The 23,051-nt window shown below is 43.9% G+C and overlaps 1 protein-coding gene across 1 annotated transcript; it reads right to left on the reverse strand.

Moving 5' to 3' along the window:
• Nucleotides 1-1,168: 1,168 nt before the first annotated feature.
• On the reverse strand, nucleotides 1,169-15,156 carry LOC139397478 (carboxypeptidase Q-like). The gene is made up of 4 exons (XM_071144182.1): nucleotides 15,021-15,156; nucleotides 12,708-12,799; nucleotides 9,191-9,392; nucleotides 1,169-1,668 (listed from the first exon to the last, which is right to left on the reverse strand). The coding sequence occupies exons 1-4, from the start codon at nucleotides 15,079-15,081 to the stop codon at nucleotides 1,508-1,510; spliced, it is 516 nt and encodes a 171-aa protein (XP_071000283.1). The 5' UTR covers nucleotides 15,082-15,156; the 3' UTR covers nucleotides 1,169-1,507.
• Between the last annotated feature and the right edge of the window lie 7,895 nt (nucleotides 15,157-23,051).

The raw sequence follows: 23,051 nt of genomic DNA on the forward strand, positions 1-23,051 counted from the left end.
CACATGTTGTATATAGACTTTTTCTACTGTATTATTGACTGTATGTTTGTTTTACTCCATGTGTAACTCTGTGTTGTTGTATGTGTTGAACTGCTTTGCTTTATCTTGACCAGGTCGCAGTTGCAAATGAGAACTTGTTCTCAACTAGTCTACCTGGTTAAATAAATGTGAAATTAAAATAAATAAAATAAAAACGACTCCGAACTGCTGTCAGGTCAAGACCGTGGGGGGGAACGAGCACGCAGATGAGCTTCCCTGAGACGTTTCTGACAGTTTCTGCAGAAATTCTTTGTTTGTGCAAACACACAGTTTCATCAGCTGTCCGGGTGGCTGGTCTCAGACGATCCCGCAGGTGAAGAAGCCGGGTGTGGAGGGTCCTGGGTTGACGTGGTTACCTGTGGTCTGCGGTTGTGAGGCCGGTTGGACATTCTGCCAAATTCTCTAAGACGACAGAGGCAGCTTATGGTAGAGAAATAAAGATGACATTCTCTGGCAACAGCTCTGGTGGACATTCCTGCAGTCAGCATGCCAATTGCACGATCCCTCAAAACTTGAGACATCTGTGACATTGTGTTGTGACACAAAACAGCACATTTTAGAGTGGCCTTTTATTGTCCCCAGCACAAGGTGCACCTGTGTAATTATCATGCAGTTTAATCAGCTTCTTGATATGCCATACCTGTCAGGTGGATGGATTTTCTTGGCAAAGGAGAAATGTTCACGAAAAGGGTTGTAAACAAATTTGTGCACAAATATGAGAAGCTTTTTGTGTGTATAGTACAATTCAGGGATCTTTCATTTCAGCTCATGAAACATGGGACCAACACTTTACATGTTTATATTTTTGTTCAGTATAGAATAGCCTGGTCTGGTGAGAAGAGGGTATCACCTTGTCATAAAGATATCACCTTGTAAACCAGGTTTATCCTGTCGGTCACCAGGCCAGTCTGGCACCAGACCCCCATCACTTCCTGTGTCTAAACTTCCCAAGCCTGGAAAAAACTAAGTGCCTGACCAGCACACAAATGTTGAATTTCAGAATTGGTCAAAATTAGGTTACGGTTAGGTTAAAGGTCAAGTTTTAGATTTGGTCTAATTGGGCTGTTTGCCAGAAAAGTCCCCCTTAGTCTCTTCCATCTATGAATGAGAGTCAAAATACACGTGTACCTTGGTCTAATTAATGACCAGCTTTATTGGCAGATTAGACATAATGACAGTCAACATGAAACATGCAGTACATATGTGTTCATTATAAAATAAATTGACTGGAAATAATATGCCAAAAATACTTAATTCCATTTTGTACATTGTGTGGTTTATACACACTATTAATTCTTCTTTAGCCACTTAACCAGAGTGGGGTATAATTTCAGAGGTTACTGCAGGAAGCCCTTCTGGAGGACAAACAACAGTAAAGCATTTTTATGGCACCATATTCTCCATATTCTTCTCCCAAAACTATACAGGGGATAGGGTGCCGTTTAGGATGCAGGACAGTCCTAGTGGACTACCTGGGCAGCATCTCCTCCAGGTCAGCCACTACGTAGGCCACCACCGCCCACAGGGCCGAACACAGGTTCATTTCTATGGGGCTCTGAACAGACATGGTGTCTCCGTTGGTGTGGTGGAACCAGAAGTATCTACTGTCTGCAACGTGCAGGCTGGCTCCTGGAGGACAGACACAACAAAACCGGTAAGGAGTCACTTACATCAATGTATTAACTATGGTTGGTTGGTTTGTTTGTGTGTCTCTGAGTCCTTGAACGTACCATTATGACTGATTAAATGTGCAGTGCATACTGTATTCTAACTTCTAAAGAGACAATGAGATTCTAATCAACTCACATTCTCAAAATGATCACTGTTGACAAAGCTAAACCCAGAGTTAATTACAAACCCATTATGTTATGCTTTCCCATTTCTTTTGCAAGTGAATGTAAGTAGGAGCAGGGGGAACCAGAGTAGAGTATAAGTGCATCTGGTAGCAGTTAGTGTTTAGCTTGGCAATCAGGTTCCTGTACAGTTTCCATTTGGAAACAGCACGATGAAGTGGCCCTTCCTGACACTAACATTCCCAAGGTACTGCTAGGAAGAAATCTAATGTCCTGTTAAAAATCTAGCTTTGCGTCTTGTATTCTACCTGACAGAGAGACTGTTAAACATCTAGCTTTCTGTCTTGTATTCTACCTGACAGAGAGAGACTAATGTCCTGTTAAACATCTAGCTTTCTGTCTTGTATTCTACCTGACAGAGAGACTAATGTCCTGTTAAACATCTAGCCTTCTGTCTTGTATTCTACCTGACAGAGACTGTTAAACATCTAGCTTTCTGTCTTGTATTCTACCTGACAGAGAGACTAATGTCCTGTTAAACATCTAGCCTTCTGTCTTGTAATCTACCTGACAGAGAGACTGTTAAACATCTAGCCATCTGTCTTGTAATCTACCTGACAGAGAGAGACTAATGTCCTGTTAAACATCTAGCCTTCTGTCTTGTATTCTACCTGACAGAGAGACTAATGTCCTGTTAAACATCTAGCCTTCTGTCTTGTAATCTAACTGACAGAGAGAGACTAATGTCCTGTTAAACATCTAGCCTTCTGTCTTGTAATCTACCTGACAGAGAGAGACTAATGTCCTGTTAAACATCTAGCCTTCTGTCTTCTATTCTACCTGACAGAAAGACTTATGTCCTGTTAAACATCTAGCTTTCTGTCTTGTATTCTACCTGACAGAGAGAGACTAATGTCCTGTTAAACATCTAGCATTCTGTCTTGTATTCTACCTGACAGAAAGACTGTTAAACATCTAGCTTTCTGTCTTGTATTCTACCTGACAGAGAGAGACTAATGTCCTGTTAAACATCTAGCCTTCTGTCTTGTATTCTACCTGACAGAGAGACTGTTAAACATCTAGCTTTCTGTCTTGTATTCTACCTGACAGAGAGAGACTAATGTCCTGTTAAACATCTAGCCTTCTGTCTTGTATTCTAACTGACAGAGACTAATGTCCTGTTAAACATCTAGCTTTCTGTCTTGTATTCTACCTGACAGAGATAGACTAATGTCCTGTTAAACATCTAGCTTTCTGTCTTGTATTCTACCTGACAGAGACTAATGTCCTGTTAAACATCTAGCTTTCTGTCTTGTAATCTACCTGACAGAGAGACGGTTAAACATCTAGCTTTCTGTCTTGTATTCTACCTGACAGAGAGACTAATGTCCTGTTAAACATCTAGCTTTCTGTCTTGTATTCTACCTGACAGAGAGAGACTAATGTCCTGTTAAACATCTAGCTTTCTGTCTTGTATTCTACCTGACAGAGAGAGACTAATGTCCTGTTAAACATCTAGCCTTCTGTCTTGTAATCTACCTGACAGAGAGAGACTAATGTCCTGTTAAACATCTAGCTTTCTGTCTTGTATTCTACCTGACAGAGAGACTGTTATGTCCTGTTAAACATCTAGCCTTCTGTCTTGTATTCTACCTGACAGAGACTGTTAAACATCTAGCTTTCTGTCTTGTATTCTACCTGACAGAGAGAGACTAATGTCCTGTTAAACATCTAGCTTTCTGTCTTGTAATCTACCTGACAGAGAGACTAATGTCATGTTAAACATCTAGCCTTCTGTCTTGTAATCTACCTGACAGAGAGAGACTAATGTCCTGTTAAACATCTAGCCTTCTGTCTTGTATTCTACCTGACAGAGACTGTTAAACATCTAGCTTTCTGTCTTGTATTCTACCTGACAGAGAGAGACTAATGTCCTGTTAAACATCTAGCCTTCTGTCTTGTATTCTACCTGACAGAGAGAGACTAATGTCCTGTTAAACATCTAGCTTTCTGTCTTGTATTCTACCTGACAGAGAGAGACTAATGTCCTGTTAAACATCTAGCCTTCTGTCTTGTAATCTACCTGACAGAGAGAGACTAATGTCCTGTTAAACATATAGCTTTCTGTCTTGTATTCTACCTGACAGAGAGACTGTTATGTCCTGTTAAACATCTAGCCTTCTGTCTTGTATTCTACCTGACAGAGACTGTTAAACATCTAGCTTTCTGTCTTGTATTCTACCTGACAGAGAGAGACTAATGTCCTGTTAAACATCTAGCTTTCTGTCTTGTAATCTACCTGACAGAGAGACTAATGTCCTGTTAAACATCTAGCCTTCTGTCTTGTATTCTACCTGACAGAGACTGTTAAACATCTAGCTTTCTGTCTTGTATTCTACCTGACAGAGAGAGACTAATGTCCTGTTAAACATCTAGCCTTCTGTCTTGTATTCTACCTGACAGAGACTGTTAAACATCTAGCTTTCTGTCTTGTATTCTACCTGACAGAGAGAGACTAATGTCCTGTTAAACATCTAGCCTTCTGTCTTGTATTCTACCTGACAGAGAGACTAATGTCCTGTTAAACATCTAGCTTTCTGTCTTGTAATCTACCTGACAGAGAGACTAATGTCCTGTTAAACATCTAGCCTTCTGTCTTGTAATCTAACTGACAGAGAGAGACTAATGTCCTGTTAAACATCTAGCTTTCTGTCTTGTATTCTACCTGACAGGGAGAGACTAATGTCCTGTTAAACATCTAGCTTTCTGTCTTGTATTCTACCAGAGAGAGACTAATGTCCAGTTAAACATCTAGCCTTCTGTCTTGTAATCTAACTGACAGAGAGCGACTAATGTCCTGTTAAACATATAGCTTTCTGTCTTGTATTCTACCTGACAGAGAGAGACTAATGTCCTGTTAAACATCTAGCCTTCTGTCTTGTATTCTACCTGACAGAGAGAGACTAATGTCCTGTTAAACATCTAGCCTTCTGTCTTCTATTCTACCTGACAGAAAGACTGTTATGTCCTGTTAAACATCTAGCTTTCTGTCTTGTATTCTACCTGACAGAGACTGTTAAACATCTAGCTTTCTGTCTTGTATTCTACCTGACAGAGAGACTAATGTCCTGTTAAACATCTAGCTTTCTGTCTTGTATTCTACCTGACAGAGACTGTTAAACATCTAGCTTTCTGTCTTGTATTCTACCTGACAGAGAGAGACTAATGTCCTGTTAAACATCTAGCTTTCTGTCTTGTATTCTACCTGACAGAGAGAGACTAATGTCCTGTTAAACATCTAGCTTTCTGTCTTGTAATCTTCCTGACAGAGAGAGACTAATGTCCTGTTAAACATCTAGCCTTCTGTCTTGTATTCTACCTGACAGAGAGAGACTAATGTCCTGTTAAACATCTAGCCTTCTGTCTTGTAATCTTCCTGACAGAGAGAGACTAATGTCCTGTTAAACATCTAGCTTGCTGTCTTGTATTCTACCTGACAGAGAGAGACTAATGTCCTGTTAAACATCTAGCTTTCTGTCTTGTATTCTACCTGACAGAGACTGTTAAACATCTAGCTTTCTGTCTTGTATTCTACCTGACAGAGAGAGACTAATGTCCTGTTAAACATCTAGCCTTCTGTCTTGTATTCTACCTGACAGAGAGACTGTTATGTCCTGTTAAACATCTAGCCTTCTGTCTTGTATTCTACCTGACAGAAAAACTGTTAAACATCTAGCCTTCTGTCTTGTATTCTACCTGACAGAGAGACTAATGTCCTGTTAAACATCTAGCCTTCTGTCTTGTATTCTACCTGACAGAGACTGTTAAACATCTAGCTTTCTGTCTTGTATTCTACCTGACAGAGAGAGACTAATGTCCTGTTAAACATCTAGCTTTCTGTCTTGTATTCTACCTGACAGAGAGAGACTAATGTCCTGTTAAACATCTAGCCTTCTGTCTCGTATTCTACCTGACAGAGAGAGACTAATGTCCTGTTAAACATCTAGCCTTCTGTCTTGTAATCTTCCTGACAGAGAGAGACTAATGTCCTGTTAAACATCTAGCTTGCTGTCTTGTATTCTACCTGACAGAGAGAGACTAATGTCCTGTTAAACATCTAGCTTTCTGTCTTGTATTCTACCTGACAGAGACTGTTAAACATCTAGCTTTCTGTCTTGTATTCTACCTGACAGAGAGAGACTAATGTCCTGTTAAACATCTAGCCTTCTGTCTTGTATTCTACCTGACAGAGAGACTGTTATGTCCTGTTAAACATCTAGCCTTCTGTCTTGTATTCTACCTGACAGAAAGACTGTTAAACATCTAGCCTTCTGTCTTGTATTCTACCTGACAGAGAGACTAATGTCCTGTTAAACATCTAGCCTTCTGTCTTGTATTCTACCTGACAGAGACTGTTAAACATCTAGCTTTCTGTCTTGTATTCTACCTGACAGAGAGAGACTAATGTCCTGTTAAACATCTAGCTTTCTGTCTTGTATTCTACCTGACAGAGAGAGACTGATGTCCTGTTAAACATCTAGCTTTCTGTCTTGTATTCTACCTGACAGAGAGACTAATGTCCTGTTAAACATCTAGCTTTCTGTCTTGTATTCTACCTGACAGAGACTGTTAAACATCTAGCTTTCTGTCTTGTATTCTACCTGACAGAGACTGTTAAACATCTAGCTTTCTGTCTTGTATTCTACCTGACAGAGAGAGACTAATGTCCTGTTAAACATCTAGCCTTCTGTCTTGTATTCTACCTGACAGAGAGAGACTAATGTCCTGTTAAACATCTAGCTTTCTGTCTTGTATTCTACCTGACAGAGAGACTGTTATGTCCTGTTAAACATCTAGCCTTCTGTCTTGTAATCTACCTGACAGAGAGAGACTAATGTCCTGTTAAACATCTAGCTGTCTGTCTTGTAATCTACCTGACAGAGAGACTTATGTCCTTTCCCCTTTATGTTGATTTGTAAGGACAATTCAGAAGTGAAATAGGGAGACAATGCTTGGAGAGAGACTGGTGGTACTGATGTGGGAAGCAACTGTAGTCTCAACCATGTTCCCAAATCCACTGTAACAGAGAGAAAAAGCAACAACATTTTCACTCTGGAAAAAGGAAGGAATGTGTGTAGTGAAAGGTCATTGGATGGAGCTGCATTACATTTATTGTGAATCCCAAATGGCACCCTATTCCCTACATAGTGTACTACTTTTGACCAGAGTCCTATGGATCCTGTTCAAAAGTAGTGCACTATATGGGGAATAGGGTGCCATGTGGGACAAACACATATACTTTTTGCCATTTTGTGAAATGAGAGTGAGGTGTTTGGACAGCTGGTCCAGTGATTCATTTGTTTAACATTGTGGCTTTTTGAACCCTCACAGTGAACAGCCCCTCTCTTGGTTACAACATTCATCCACCCAGAATAGTTCCTTTTCCACTGAGATAAGGTGATGTCATTCCTGAAACAGTTCCTTTACAGTAAGAAGGCTGATCTGTTATAACAAGTCTTTTTACAGGTGTGGTTACACTGTGTCTGGGTATGGCTGAGGACAGTCAAAGACTTGTCTATTAGCTGGACTGATGGAGGGAGACGTGGGCTCATCAACATTAGACTACTGTAGAGGTCTGGGCATGTGGTCATAAAGCATCTCAGCGTACGGTAGGAGTGCTGATCTAGAATCAGTTTTGTCTTTTCGATCATAATGAATACGATTATATGGATGGGACGGGGAGGGACCTGGTCCTAGATCAGCACATCTAGCCTACTCTGAAACACTTAATGAATTCTACAACATCCTCTCCCAGGTCCTAATGAGCTTCATTGTTTATCTCCACCTCAGCTTTAAGGGATCCCAAAACAACTGTGTTGGATGACACCCATGTTAATGAAGTAGGTTAGAGTTAACACATGCTGGTAGGCTGAGTCTCTCTCTCAATTTAGCAAATATCAGCACATCAAATACATTACTGGGGATGTGTTTCATAATACACTTCCTCTTCCCTGTCAGACCAAATCATTTGGTTGCCTACATACTGTAGCAATGCTAGTTATTTTTAAAATCGGAGTACAGGGCATATTTCACTTCTACAAACATGTTATTTGAGAAACTGATCAATTCCACAAAAATGACCACAGAGACAATGTGGAACTGAATCTTCAATTGGTCTAGAAATAACGTGCTACTTCCTGTTTAAAAAGGTGAAAAGCACTTCTGCAGAAGGGGAACATGGCTTGTTAATTTGACAAAGGTCAAAGAGACACAGGTGGAACAAGAGTCAAATAGACTACGAGGAAGCCTCCCCAGCATATCTCCCAGACAGACAATAGAAGGTAGTCTACACACCTGGCTCCTACTGACTCAGACAGACAGACAATAGAAGGTAGTCTACACACCTGGCTCCTACCGTCTCAGACAGACAGACAATAGAAGGTAGTCTACACACCTGGCTCCTACCGACTCAGACAGACAGACAATAGAAGGTAGTCTACACACCTGGCTCCTACTGACTCAGACAGACAGACAATAGAAGAGAGTCTACACACCTGGCTCCTACCGACTCAGACAGACAGACAATAGAAGGTAGTCTACACACCTGGCTCCTACTGACTCAGACAGACAGACAATAGAAGGTAGTCTACACACCTGGCTCCTACTGACTCAGACAGACAGACAATAGAAGGTAGTCTACACACCTGGCTCCTACCGTCTCAGACAGACAGACAATAGAAGGTAGTCTACACACCTGGCTCCTACTGACTCAGACAGACAGACAATAGAAGAGAGTCTACACACCTGGCTCCTACCGACTCAGACAGACAGACAATAGAAGAGAGTCTACACACCTGGCTCCTACCGACTCAGACAGACAGACAATAGAAGGTAGTCTACACACCTGGCTCCTACCGACTCAGACAGACAGACAATAGAAGGTAGTCTACACACCTGGCTCCTACTGACTCAGACAGACAGACAATAGAAGGTAGTCTACACACCTGGCTCCTACCGTCTCAGACAGACAGACAATAGAAGGTAGTCTACACACCTGGCTCCTACCGTCTCAGACAGACAGACAATAGAAGGTAGTCTACACACCTGGCTCCTACTGACTCAGACAGACAGACAATAGAAGAGAGTCTACACACCTGGCTCCTACTGACTCAGACAGACAGACAATAGAAGAGAGTCTACACACCTGGCTCCTACCGACTCAGACAGACAGACAATAGAAGGTAGTCTACACACCTGGCTCCTACTGACTCAGACAGACAGACAGACAATAGAAGGTAGTCTACACACCTGGCTCCTACTGACTCAGACAGACAGACAACAGAAGAGAGTCTACACACCTGGCACGCCAGCATCCATCCACATCTCTATATCAATTCCCTCTCCGTGTTCCTCCAGGGTGGTGGTGTTGATGGGCTTCAGTAGCTTCATCACCTCAGCCATGACAGCCCGGGCCTGGACTGAGCCTGTGAACTGCAGTCCCAGGGGGGTGAAGGTACCCATGTCAGACTCCATCACTAGGTTAAAGTTAGAGATGTTCACCTGGGGGACAGCAGAATAGGTATAGAATCGTAAATAATCATTGATTGGATTTATATTGTGCTTTTCCAGTGCTGAAAGCGCTTTATATTGTATAACTTCTCTAATTTTGCAGGACCCCAGGAAGAATAGTTGTTGCCTTGGTAGGAACTAATGGGGATCCATAATAAATACAAATACACTGCTCAAAAAAATAAAGGGAACACTAAAATAACACATCCTATATCTGAATGAATGAAATATTCTTATTAAATAGTTTTTTTCTTTACATAGTTGAATGGGCTGACAACAAAATCACACAAAAATTATCAATGGAAATCAAATTTATCAACCCAAGGAGGTCTGCATTTGGAGTCACACTCAAAATTAAAGTGGAAAACCACACTACAGGCTGATCCAACTTTGATGTAATGTCCTTAAAACAAGTCAAAATGAGACTCAGTAGTGTGTGTGGCCTCCACGTGCCTGTATGACCTCCCTACAACGCCTGGGCATGCTCCTGATGAGGTGGCGGATGGTCTCCTGAGGGATCTCCTCCCAGACCTGGACTAAAGCATCCGCCAACTCCTGGACAGTCTGTGGTGTAGCGTTGGTGGATGGAGCGAGACATGATGTCCCAGATGTGCTCAATTGGATTCAGGTCTGGGGAACGGACGGGCCAGTCCATAGCATCAATGCCTTCCTCTTGCAGGAACTGCTGACACATTCCAGCCACATGAGGTCTAGCATTGTCTTGCAGTAGGAGGAACCCAGGGCCAACCGCACCAGCATATGGTCTCACAAGGGGTCTGAGGATCTCATCTCGGTACCTAATGGCAGTCAGGCTACATCTGGCGAGCACATGGAGGGCTGTGCGGCCCCCCAACGAAATGCTACCCCACACCACGACTGACCCACCGCCAAACCGGTCATGCTGGAGGATGTTGCAGGCAGCAGAACGTTCTCCACGGCGTCTCCAGACTCTGTCACATGTGCTCAGTGTGAACCTGCTTTCATCTGTGAAGAGCACAGGGCGCCAGTGGCGAATTTGCCAATCTTGGGGTTCCCTGGCAAATGCCAAACGTCCTGCACGGTGTTGGGCTGTAAGCACAACCCCCACCTGTGGACGTCGGGCCCTCATACCACCCTCATGGAGTCTGTTTCTGACCGTTTGAGCAGACACATGCACATTTGTGGCCTACTGGAGGTCATTTTGCAGGGCTCTGGCAGTGCTCCTCCTGCTCCTCCTTGCACAAAGGCGGAGGTAACGGTCCAGCTGCTGGGTTGTTGCCCTCCTACGGCCTCCTCCACATCTCCTGATGTACTGGCCTGTCTCCTGGTAGTGCCTCCATGTTCTGGACACTACGCTGACAGACACAGCAAACCTTCTTGCCACAGCTCGCATTGATGTTCCATCCTGGATGAGCTGCACTACCTGAGCCACTTGTGTGGGTTGTAGACTCCGTCTCATGCTACCACTAGAGTGAAAGCACCGCCAGCATTCAAAAGTGACCAAAACATCAGCCAGGAAGCATAGGAACTGAGAAGTGGTCTGTGTCTTGGTAATTGCCTATAATTTCCACCTGTTGTCTATTCCATTTGCACAACAGCATGTGAAGTGTATTATCAATCAGTGTTGCTTCCTAAGTGGATAGTTTGATTTCACAGAAGTGTGATTGACTTGGAGTTACATTGTGTTGTTTAAGTGTTCCCTTTATTTTTTTGAGCAGTGTATATAGTAAGGTGGGAAACTCCCCTCTTCAACCATAAAGCACTGTAGCACTGTTGGGTGATGCACGACAACCATTTTGTGCCAGAACGCACACCACACAGAGAAATACATTTATCTCTCCTGGCTGTTGATATATTTGGCCAGCGTTCGAGCTAAAAAGTTTTACCAGGATGTGAGAGAAGTAGGGGGAAAAGACTGGACCATCACCCCCCATTCAGACACTAGCGGACAACTACGCTTCTGCAAGGGAGAGAGCATAGAATGTCCCACAAAGTGGAATAGAAACATCAACTCCATGATGGTCAATGAAGATTCCTCTTTGATAAACATGACGGGAACATTTGCTGCAAACGTCTGAATGCAGGGGTAGCTGGACTGGATCTAAGACGGTGGTATTCAAAATCGTGGGCGCGGAAACAAACATTTAGGAGACAATATACAAACATTTTGGAGAAAGATAATTAGGAAAATAAAATGTTATTGAGTAAATGCATTTATTGGTTTCTTTTCATTTTGATAAGAGATTAAAGTGTAATGAATTGAAGGTTATTTGTTGATGTAAGAATCGAAACGTACCAATTTTTTAAGTTTGGTCATAATTTTTGGGGTGGGGTCACGAGAAATTAGAGCGAAAAAAAAGGGGTCCCCAGAAATTCTGGTGGAAAAAAATGGGGTCCCTGCTGAAAAAGATTGAATACCACTGATGTAGTGTAGTGGACATTTAGTGTTGTATACTGAAGCTTTTCGGAGAAATCTGAGGAAATCCATAGTATGTAGTTGGAACCAGTGCAGGCCAGGGAGAAGGTGGGTCTCTGGTCAGAGTCAGGATGTGAACCCTCTGTTACCCTCTAACCTCTGGCCATTCTGATTCCGTTCACATTAGAATGCACAAAAACCACCACGCTCCCAGAATGCTGGTATTCAGTTACAGTGTGGTCCCGGCTCCATTCTGACTTAAACAATCTGTGCAGTGCCCTACATCCCAGTGGCTCACCTACAGTAGATCTGACGACAGTTTACATTTCTGTGTACCGCTCCGAATGAAGCCAGTTCCTACCACATGTTGACTGGCAAAGAACAAGCTGATGTAGATGAAAAGCCATCAGCTATTGATAATAAAACACTATTACCGGTACACACACAATCTGAAGGAGACTGGGGTCAACGATTCAAAATGTAAGAACGACCACATAATAGTTGTGCTGTTTCAATGGTTTGTATGACATCCTCTACCCAGTGGACCACTATGTGTGTGTGTGTAAGAATCTAAAGCGGAGAGAACAGAAGTCTTAAATCTATCCAAAAAAAGGAGCTTATAGGACATTTCTAGTCAACTCTGACCCTACTGCTCTGACCCTCCGCAGCCTGCTCATTTGCAGGTCTAAATCAGTCCCTGATTAGAGGGGAATCACCCACCTGGAGTCCCAGGTCTAAATCAGTCCCTGATTAGAGGGGAACAATGAAGCAAAGCAGTGGAACGGACTTCCAGGTCCAGAGTTGAGTTTGAGGGCTATAGGATGTACTGTATGACAGGAGGATAATGGTGAGAGTGTACAAGTTAAATGGACAGTAAAAATCCAACAAGATGCACCAGGGTAGAAAGGTACCTTGTGAAGCTGGAAGTACTGTTGCGCTCCAACCCCTCCCTGCTCCTCCGCAGACCACAGCACTGTCCGGAGGGTTCTTCTGGGACGCAGACCTGGACACGCAATCACAATACATACAAATGGATTCCCTTTTCCTCACCAACCCTTGGGCTGTTTAATATTCCACATATTCAGCAGAACATTCCTATTCACCAGACCCTAGTCAACATTTCCTACATTCACTGCAATGATGATCCCCATTCATAGAGAGGACTTCCAGAGACAACTTATCTGATTTGGGTTTCAGCCTGTGTGTTATTCTAGAAGTGACCCCCCCATCCCCCGAGGCTACTACTTTATGTGGGCTACAAAGGACAGCAGGCCACTCCCTTCCCATAGAGGTTCTCTAATATAACTCTGTAGCCTACACCCTCATCTGACATCAGTGCCATGTCTAGGGTTTGCGTCCCAAATGGCAACCTATTCTCTATGTAGTGCACTACTGTTGGGCCCTGGTGAACAGTACTGCACTATATAGGGAATAGTGTGCCATTTGGGACGTAGCTGAACAAAGCCCAAGGGACCAATTATTGTTCCGTGGCTTCATCTTGACTAAAAGTTTCATTGATGATAGGTCCTCTTCTTTAATAGTGGGCAAAGCTGAGCATATTCCAGCTAAGTACTTTACTATGTATCCATCCAGCCGCAAGAATGAACAATAAAGCAGCGACTGGTTATTATTGTCCAGACATTAAAATGGCTTCACATATTCAATGGGAATGACATTCTTTCCATTGCAACATCAGTGGAAAAAGGAAAGATTCTCTCAAGTCAACGTTAAGGCTTTCAGTCAGAGAGCACAAACAGCTCGGTGGTCTACTTTACGTGTCTAATTACACTTCATGTGGAAAAAGTCATTCTTTATTAAGTGAACAATGACCAGAAAAAGAATGAAGTAAGCCATGCTAATTGCTATATGAGTCAGCAAACAGCAGTTTAAATGCATTTTCAAGTGTACGTCACCAAGAGTGCTGATCTAGGATCAGTGCTCTCCTGTCCATGTTATCTTATTCATAGTGATGTAAAAGGCTAAACTGATTGATCGTAAATCAGCACTCCTACTCCGAGACGCTAGATACATAAGGCCTCTGATTACAAAACAGCTTCAAAAGATGCCAATAGACTCGATACAAAACACAAATATTTTTTTGAGGCTCATGTCAATAAGAGCTTCAGAGATAGTGGATTATGTTCCAGATACATAGTCTAGATCCTAAATGGCACCCTGTTTCCTATACAAATGCCAGGTCGCAATTGTAAATGAAAACTTGTTCTCAACTTGCCTACCTGGTTAAATAAAGGTGAAATAAATAAAAATAGTGGACTGCTTTTGACTAGGGGCCCTGGTCAAACGTAGTTCAGTATAAGTAGGGAACAGTAGGACCTCCCAGGTTCTGATTCTTACCCAGGTCTTTAAGCAGACTCCCAGGTTCTGACCCAGATCTTTAGACAGAGACAGGGACTCCCATGTGCTGGTTCTGACCAAGTCCTAAGCAGAGACGAGGCATGCCAAGTTCTGACCCAGGTATTTAAGCAGAGATAGGGCCTCCCAGGTTCTGGTTCTGACCCAGGTCTTTAAGCAGAGACAGGGTCTCCCAAGTTCTGGTTCTGACCCAGGTCTTTAAGCAGAGACAGGGTCTCCCAGGCTCTTGTTCTGACCCAGGTCTTTAAGCAGACAGGGTCTCCCAAGTTCTGGTTCTGACCCAGGTCTTTAAGCAGAGACAGGGTCTCCCAAGTTCTGGCTCTGACCCAGGTCTTTAAGCAGAGACAGGGTCTCCCAGGCTCTGGTTCTGACCCAGGTTTTTAAGCAGAGACAGGGCCTCCCAGGTTCTGACCCAGGTCTTTAAGCAGAGACAAGGCCTCCCAGGTTCTTACCCAGGTCTGGGTCTCCCAGGCTCTGGTTCTGACCCAGATCTTTAAGCAGAGACAGGGCCTCCCAAGTTCTGACCCAGGTCTTTAAGCAGAGACAAGGCCTCCCAGATTCTGACCCAGGTCTTTAAGCAGAGACAAGGCCTCCCAGGTTATTACCCAGGTCTTTAAGCAGAGACAGGGCCTCCCAAGTTCTGACCCAGGTCTTTAAGCAGAGAAAGGGCCTCCCAGGTTCTGACCCAGGTCTTTAAGCAGAGACAGGGTCTCCCAGGTTCTGGTTCTTACCCAGGTCTTTAAGCAGAGACAAGGCCTCCCAGGTTCTTACCCAGGTCTTTAAGCAGAGACAAGGCCTCCCAGGTTCTTACCCAGGTCTTTAAGCAGAGACAAGGCCTCCCAGGTTCTTACCCAGGTCTTTAAGCAGAGACAAGGCCTCCCAGGAGATGAGCGCTCCACCACCATCATCCATGGCCCCCTGGCCCACATCCCAGCTGTCCAGATGACCACTGAGCAGCACCACCTGAAGGGGGGGACAGACAGCATGCCTAGGATTAGTGATGGGGGGAATACAAAATCGATAGTTACATATCGGCATATTATTTTTTATGTTATATCGTACCGACAATATTATTTTTGCTCTAATTGGCAGTAACTGCACCAAAAGCTTTTAAACTAGGGAGGCAATTTGTTTTCAAATATTTTATTTTCATGACTGATCAAAACTTGTTTTCTCATGGCTCTCTCTGGTCTCTCTGCAGCAGACATACAGTATGGTGAGCAATATGTCTGGAACATCGAATCACAATAAAATCACAGTATCGAATCGCAATACATATAGATACGCAACATATATCGTATTGGCACCTAAGTATGACGATAATATCGTATCGTGAGGTCCCTGGCAATTCCCAGCCCTACCTGAGATCACTACTAAGTTACATGGATGATCAATACAATCATTATAGTGTAGGTCAGACAGAAGTTTGGTTTCAAAGCAAGAATGGTGAACCGGAAAGTCCAGGTTTCACCCTTGGTTCTCTTGGACAACAATGTCTGTAGCCAATAGCTACCAAGGGGTCAACAACCAGCAGGATCCTACTAATGATAAAACGTCAGGAGGATGCCAAAGGTGTTAAAACAAAACACACCGTAGCACCACCTGAATGAGGGCTAGCAGACCTGGGCTCTGTAATACCTTACATACTGGAGAGCAGTACAGGCATTATAGGCCACAGGTTTGGTTTCAAAGGAAGAATGGTGAACCGGACATTCCAAGCTAAAGAATGAAATATGTCACCTGTGGCTGTCTGGGACTACAATGTAGTGTAGCTGCATAGGGGTCAACAGTCAGCATCCTACTCAGTGTGCATCCCAAATTATACCCTATTCCCTACAGTATCTAGTGCACTCCATTTCCCCAGAGCTTTATGGGATATCAAATCAAATGTTATTGGTCACATACACATTTAGCAGACGTTATTGCGGGTGTAGCGAAATGTAGTCAAATGTCTAAGGAGAACATCAAAGGTGTTCACAACATAAATAGAAAGAAACAAAAAAGTCTGATGAAAAAAATGTATTCACTTCACAATGGTCAGAAGGAAAAATAAGTTTGAGAACAAACTTTTCCAGATGTTGGCTGTCGTCGGTAGACATGCCATACAGAGAGGGAGGAGGGGGGCCGAAGGGGGTGAGGAGCCTTTGTGTAGATGCTGAACTACCCCCCATCACTCAGTGTGTGCCATGTGTTAAAAATATCCCCTTCTTCCATGAAGAGGACTTCAAGTCTTCAACCAGTCTCTTGTCCAAGAGACAATACAGGAGTATGCAAAGTCATTGGTATGGATTTTGGTGGGAATATACTGTAGACTCACCGATCGTGGCTAAAAAATAACCAGACTGACCTCCAATAGGACATGATTCAACAGCTCCCATCGTTACGCCACTAAATAGTTGAATGAGTTAAATACCAATCAAAAGAAACTTGGCCTGACAGTGTGAGTCCCAAACCCCTCGATGATGATGAGTAAACTAGGACTGGCAGAATGAGTCCCAAACCCCTCGATGATGATGAGTAAACTAGGACTGGCAGAATGAGTCCCAAACCCCTCGATGATGATGAGTAAACTAGGACTGGCAGAATGAGTCCCAAACCCCTCGATGATGATGAGTAAACTAGGACTGGCAGAATGAGTCCCAAACCCCTCGATGATGATGAGTAAACTAGGACTGGCAGAATGAGTCCCAAACCCCTCGATGATGATGAGTAAACTAGGACTGGCAGAATGAGTCCCAAACCCCTCGATGATGATGAGTAAACTAGGACTGGCAGAATGAGTCCCAAACCCCTCGATGATGATGAGTAAACTAGGACTGGCAGAATGAGTCCCAAACCCCTCGATGATGATGAGTAAACTAGGACTGGCAGAATGAGTCCCAAACCCCTCGATGATGATGAGTAAACTAGGACTGGCAGAATGAGTCCCAAACCCCTCGATGATGATGAGTAAACTAGGACTGGCAGAATGAGTCCCAAACCCCTCGATGATGATGAGTAAGCTAGGACTGGCAGAATGAGTCCCAAACCCCTCGATGATGATGAGTAAACTAGGACTGGCAGAATGAGTCCCAAACCCCTCGATGATGATGAGTAAACTAGGACTGGCAGAATGAGTCCCAAACCCCTCGATGATGATGAGTAAACTAGGACTGGCAGAATGAGTCCCAAACCCCTCGATGATGATGAGTAAATATGATCCTCTTCAACATTAATAACCTTTACCACTTTGCACTGGTGGTTTTTCCCAAAAATTAACTCCCAAAACTAGAGCCTGAAATCAAATGCATAGGCCTAATATCTTTTCCCTGAAGTACATTTATTCGTTTTTACCAATACCTCAAAGTTGGCTTGGTTACCATGCCAACGTAAGCATGCCGTCAGAAAACCCTTCAGACCAATCATGGAAGCTGATGTATCAGGACCTTCACACACCAAGGTTTAAAGTGTAGGCTAAATCAAAATGGAACACACTTTCTCCTTAGAAAATAGTTTTCATACTCTGACAAATTGAAAAAGAGAAGAGCCTTGAAATCTAAGCTGATGAATTTCCCCAGTGAACTGCCTAAAATATATCTACGATAAATCATATCTACCCCATCGTCTTCTCCATTTGTGAGATATGATGAACTACACACTATTTGCCCTCACATCCTGCTGCTACTATTACTGCTGCTACTAGTACTACTACTACTGCTGCCACCACTACTATACTGCTGCTACTACTACTGCTACTGCCACTACTCTTACTACTACAACACTGCTGCTACCACTACTACTGCTACGTTACGGCTGCTACTACCGCCACTACTATTACAACACTGCTGCTACTACACTGCTTCTACTACCACTACTATACTGCCACTACTATTACTACTACAACACTGCTGCTACTACTACAACTACACTGCTGCTACTACCACTACTATCGCTACTATACTGCTGCTACACTGCTGCTACTACCACTACTATCGCTACTATACTGCTGCTACTACCACTACTACACTGCTGCTACTACCACTACTACACTGCTGCTACTACCACTACTACACTGCTGCTACTACCACTACTACACTGCTGCTACTACCACTACTATACTGCTGCTACTACTACCACTACTACACTGCTGCTACTACTACCACTACTGTACTGCCGCTACTATACTGCTGCTACTACCACTACTGCTGCTACTACCACTACTATACTGCTGCTACTACCACCGCTACTGCCAATTCTATACTGCTGCTACTACTACCACTACTACACTGCTGCTACCACTACTATACTGCTGCTACTACTACCACTACTGTACTGCCGCTACTATACTGCTGCTACTACCACTACTGCTGCTACTACCGCTACTATACTGCTGCTACTACCACTACTATACTGCTGCTGCTACCACTACTATACTGCTGCTACTACCACCGCTACTGCCACTACTATACTGCTGCTACTACTGCCACTACTATACTGCTGCTACTACCACTACTATACTGCTGCTGCCACTACTATACTGCTGCTACTACCACCGCTACTGCCACTACTATACTGCTGCTACTACTGCCACTACTATACTGCTGCTACTACTACCACTACTACACTGCTGCTACTACCACTACTATACTGCTGCTACTACTACCACTACTGTACTGCCGCTACTATACTGCTGCTACTACCACTACTGCTGCTACTACCGCTACTATACTGCTGCTACTACCACTACTGCTGCTACTACCACTACTATACTGCTGCTACTACTACCACTACTACACTGCTGCTACTACTACGACTACTGTACTGCCGCTACTATACTGCTGCTACTACCACTACTATACTGCTGCTACTACCACCGCTACTGCCAATTCTATACTGCTGCTACTACTACCACTACTACACTGCTGCTACCACTACTATACTGCTGCTACTACTACCACTACTATACTGCCACTACTATACTGCTGCTACTACCACTACTATACTGCTGCTGCTACCACTACTATACTGCTGCTACTACCACCGCTACTGCCACTACTATACTGCTGCTACTACTGCCACTACTATACTGCTGCTACTACTGCCACTACTATACTGCTGCTACTACTGCCACTACTATACTGCTGCTACTACTGCCACTACTATACTGCTGCTACTACTGCCGCTACTATACTGCTGCTACTACCACTACTATACTGCTGCTACTACCACTACTATACTGCTGCTACTACCACTACTATACTGCTGCTACTACCACTACTATACTGCTGCTACTACCACTACTATACTGCTGCTACTACATCTACTATACTGCTGCTACTACCACTACTATACTGCCGCTACTACTACTATACTGCCACTACTACACAGCTGCTACCACCACTACTATACTGCTGCTACTGCCGCTACTATACTGCTGCTACTACCACTACTGCAACTACTATATTACTGCTACTACTACTTCTGCCACTACTATACTGCTGCTAATGCCACTACTATACTGCTGCTACTGCCACTACTATGCTGCTACTACTACCACTACTATACTGCTGCTACTACCACTACTATACTGGCACTACTATACTGCTGCTACTACTACTTCTGGCACTACTATACTGCTGCTAATGCCACTACTATACTGCTGCTACTGCCACTACTATACTGCTACTACTACCACTACTATACTGCTGCTACTACCACTACTATACTGGCACTACTATACTGCTGCTGCTACCACTACTATACTGCTGCTACTACCACCGCTACTGCCACTACTATACTGCTGCTACTACTACCACTACTATACTGCTGCTGCTACCACTACTATACTGCTGCTACTACCACTACTATACTGCCACTACTATACTGCTGCTACTACTGCCACTACTATACTGCTGCTACTACCACTACTATACTACCGCTACTACCACTACTATACTGCTGCTACTACTGCCACTACTATACTGCTGCTACTACCACCGCTACTGCCACTACTATACTGCTGCTACTACTACCACTACTGTACTGCCGCTACTATACTGCTGCTACTACTACCACTACTACACTGCTGCTACTACTACCACTACTGTACTGCCGCTACTATACTGCTGCTACTACCACTACTGCTGCTACTACCACTACTATACTGCTGCTACTACCACCGCTACTGCCACTACTATACTGCTGCTACTACTACCACTACTACACTGCTGCTACCACTACTATACTGCTGCTACTACTACCACTACTATACTGCCACTACTATACTGCTGCTACTACCACTACTATACTGCTGCTGCTACCACTACTATACTGCTGCTACTACCACCGCTACTGCCACTACTATACTGCTGCTACTACTGCCACTACTATACTGCTGCTACAACCACTACTATACTGCTGCTACTACCACTACTATACTGCTGCTACTACCACTACTATACTGCTGCTACTACCACTACTATACTGCTGCTACTACCACTACTATACTGCTGCTACTACCACTACTATACTGCTGCTACTACCACTACTATACTGCCACTACTACACAGCTGCTACCACCACTACTATACTGCTGCTACTGCCGCTACTATACTGCTGCTACTACCACTACTGCCGCTACTATACTGCTGCTACTACTACTTCTGCCACTACTATACTGCTGCTAATGCCACTACTATACTGCTGCTACTGCCACTACTATAATGCTACTACTACCACTACTATACTGCTGCTACTACCACTACTATACTGCCACTACTATACTGCTGCTACTACCACTACTATACTGCTGCTACTACCACCGCTACTGCCACTACTATACTGCTGCTACTACTGCCACTACTATACTGCTGCTACTACCACTACTATACTGCTGCTACTACCACTACTATACTGCTGCTACCACCACTACTTTACTGCTGCTACTACCACTACTATACTGCTGCTACTACCACTACTATACTGCTGCTACTACCACTACTATACTGCTGCTACTACCACTACTATACTGCCACTACTACACAGCTGCTACCACCACTACTATACTGCTGCTACTGCCGCTACTATACTGCTGCTACTACCACTACTGCCGCTACTATACTGCTGCTACTACTACTTCTGCCACTACTATACTGCTGCTACTACCACTACTATACTGCTACCACTACTATACTGCTGCTACTACCACTACTGCCACTACTATACTGCTGCTACTACTACTTCTGCCACTACTATACTGCTGCTACTACCACTACTATACTGCTACCACTACTATACTGCTGCTACTACCGCACTGCTGCTACTGTCGCTACTACCACTACTATACTGCTACCACCGCTACTGTCACTACTATACTGCTGCTACTACTACTGCCACTACTATACTGCTGCTACAACCACTACTATACTGCTGCTACAACCACTACTATACTGCTGCTACTACTGCCACTACTATACTGCTGCTACTACCACCGCTACTGCCACTACTATACTGCTGCTACTACTACCACTACTGTACTGCCGCTACTATACTACTGCTACTACTACCACTACTACACTGCTGCTACCACTACCACTACTGTACTGCCGCTACTATACTGCTGCTACTACCACTACTGCTGCTACTACCACTACTATACTGCTGCTACTACCACCGCTACTGCCACTACTATACTGCTGCTACTACTACCACTACTACACTGCTGCTACCACTACTATACTGCTGCTACTACTACCACTACTATACTGCCACTACTATACTGCTGCTACTACCACTACCATACTGCTGCTGCTACCACTACTATACTGCTGCTACTACCACCGCTACTGCCACTACTATACTGCTGCTACTACTGCCACTACTATACTGCTGCTACTACCACTACTATACTGCTGCTACTACCACTACTATACTGCTGCTACTACCACTACTATACTGCTGCTACTACCACTACTATACTGCTGCTACTACCACTACTATACTGCTGCTACTACCACTACTATACTGCCACTACTACACAGCTGCTACCACCACTACTATACTGCTGCTACTATACTGCTGCTACGACCACTACTGCCGCTACTATACTGCTGCTACTACTACTTCTGCCACTACTATACTGCTGCTAATGCCACTACTATACTGCTGCTACTGCCACTACTATACTGCTACTACTACCACTACTATACTGCTACTACTACCACTACTATACTGCCACTACTATACAGCTGCTACTACCACTACTATACTGCTGCTACTACCACCGCTACTGCCACTACTATACTGCTGCTGCTACCACTACTATACTGCTGCTACTACCACCGCTACTGCCACTACTATACTGCTGCTACTGCCACTACTATACTACCGCTACTACCACTACTATACTGCTGCTACTACTGCCACTACTATACTGCTGCTACTACCACTACTATACTGCTGCTACTACCACTACTATACTGCTGCTACTACCACTACTATACTGCTGCTACTACCACTACTATACTGCTGCTACTACCACTACTATACTGCCACTACTACACAGCTGCTACCACCACTACTATACTGCTGCTACTGCCGCTACTATACTGCTGCTACTACCACTACTGCCGCTACTATACTGCTGCTACTACTACTTCTGCCACTACTATACTGCTGCTAATGCCACTACTATACTGCTGCTACTACCACTACTATACTGCTACCACTACTATACTGCTGCTACTACCACTACTGCCACTACTATACTGCTGCTACTACTACTTCTGCCACTACTATACTGCTGCTACTACCACTACTATACTGCTACCACTACTATACTGCTGCTACTACCGCACTGCTGCTACTGTCGCTACTACCACTACTATACTGCTACCACCGCTACT

The sequence above is a fragment of the Oncorhynchus clarkii genome, unplaced genomic scaffold (assembly GCF_045791955.1).
Source record: "Oncorhynchus clarkii lewisi isolate Uvic-CL-2024 unplaced genomic scaffold, UVic_Ocla_1.0 unplaced_contig_11870_pilon_pilon, whole genome shotgun sequence".
In the NCBI taxonomy this organism is placed as follows: domain Eukaryota; kingdom Metazoa; phylum Chordata; class Actinopteri; order Salmoniformes; family Salmonidae; genus Oncorhynchus; species Oncorhynchus clarkii.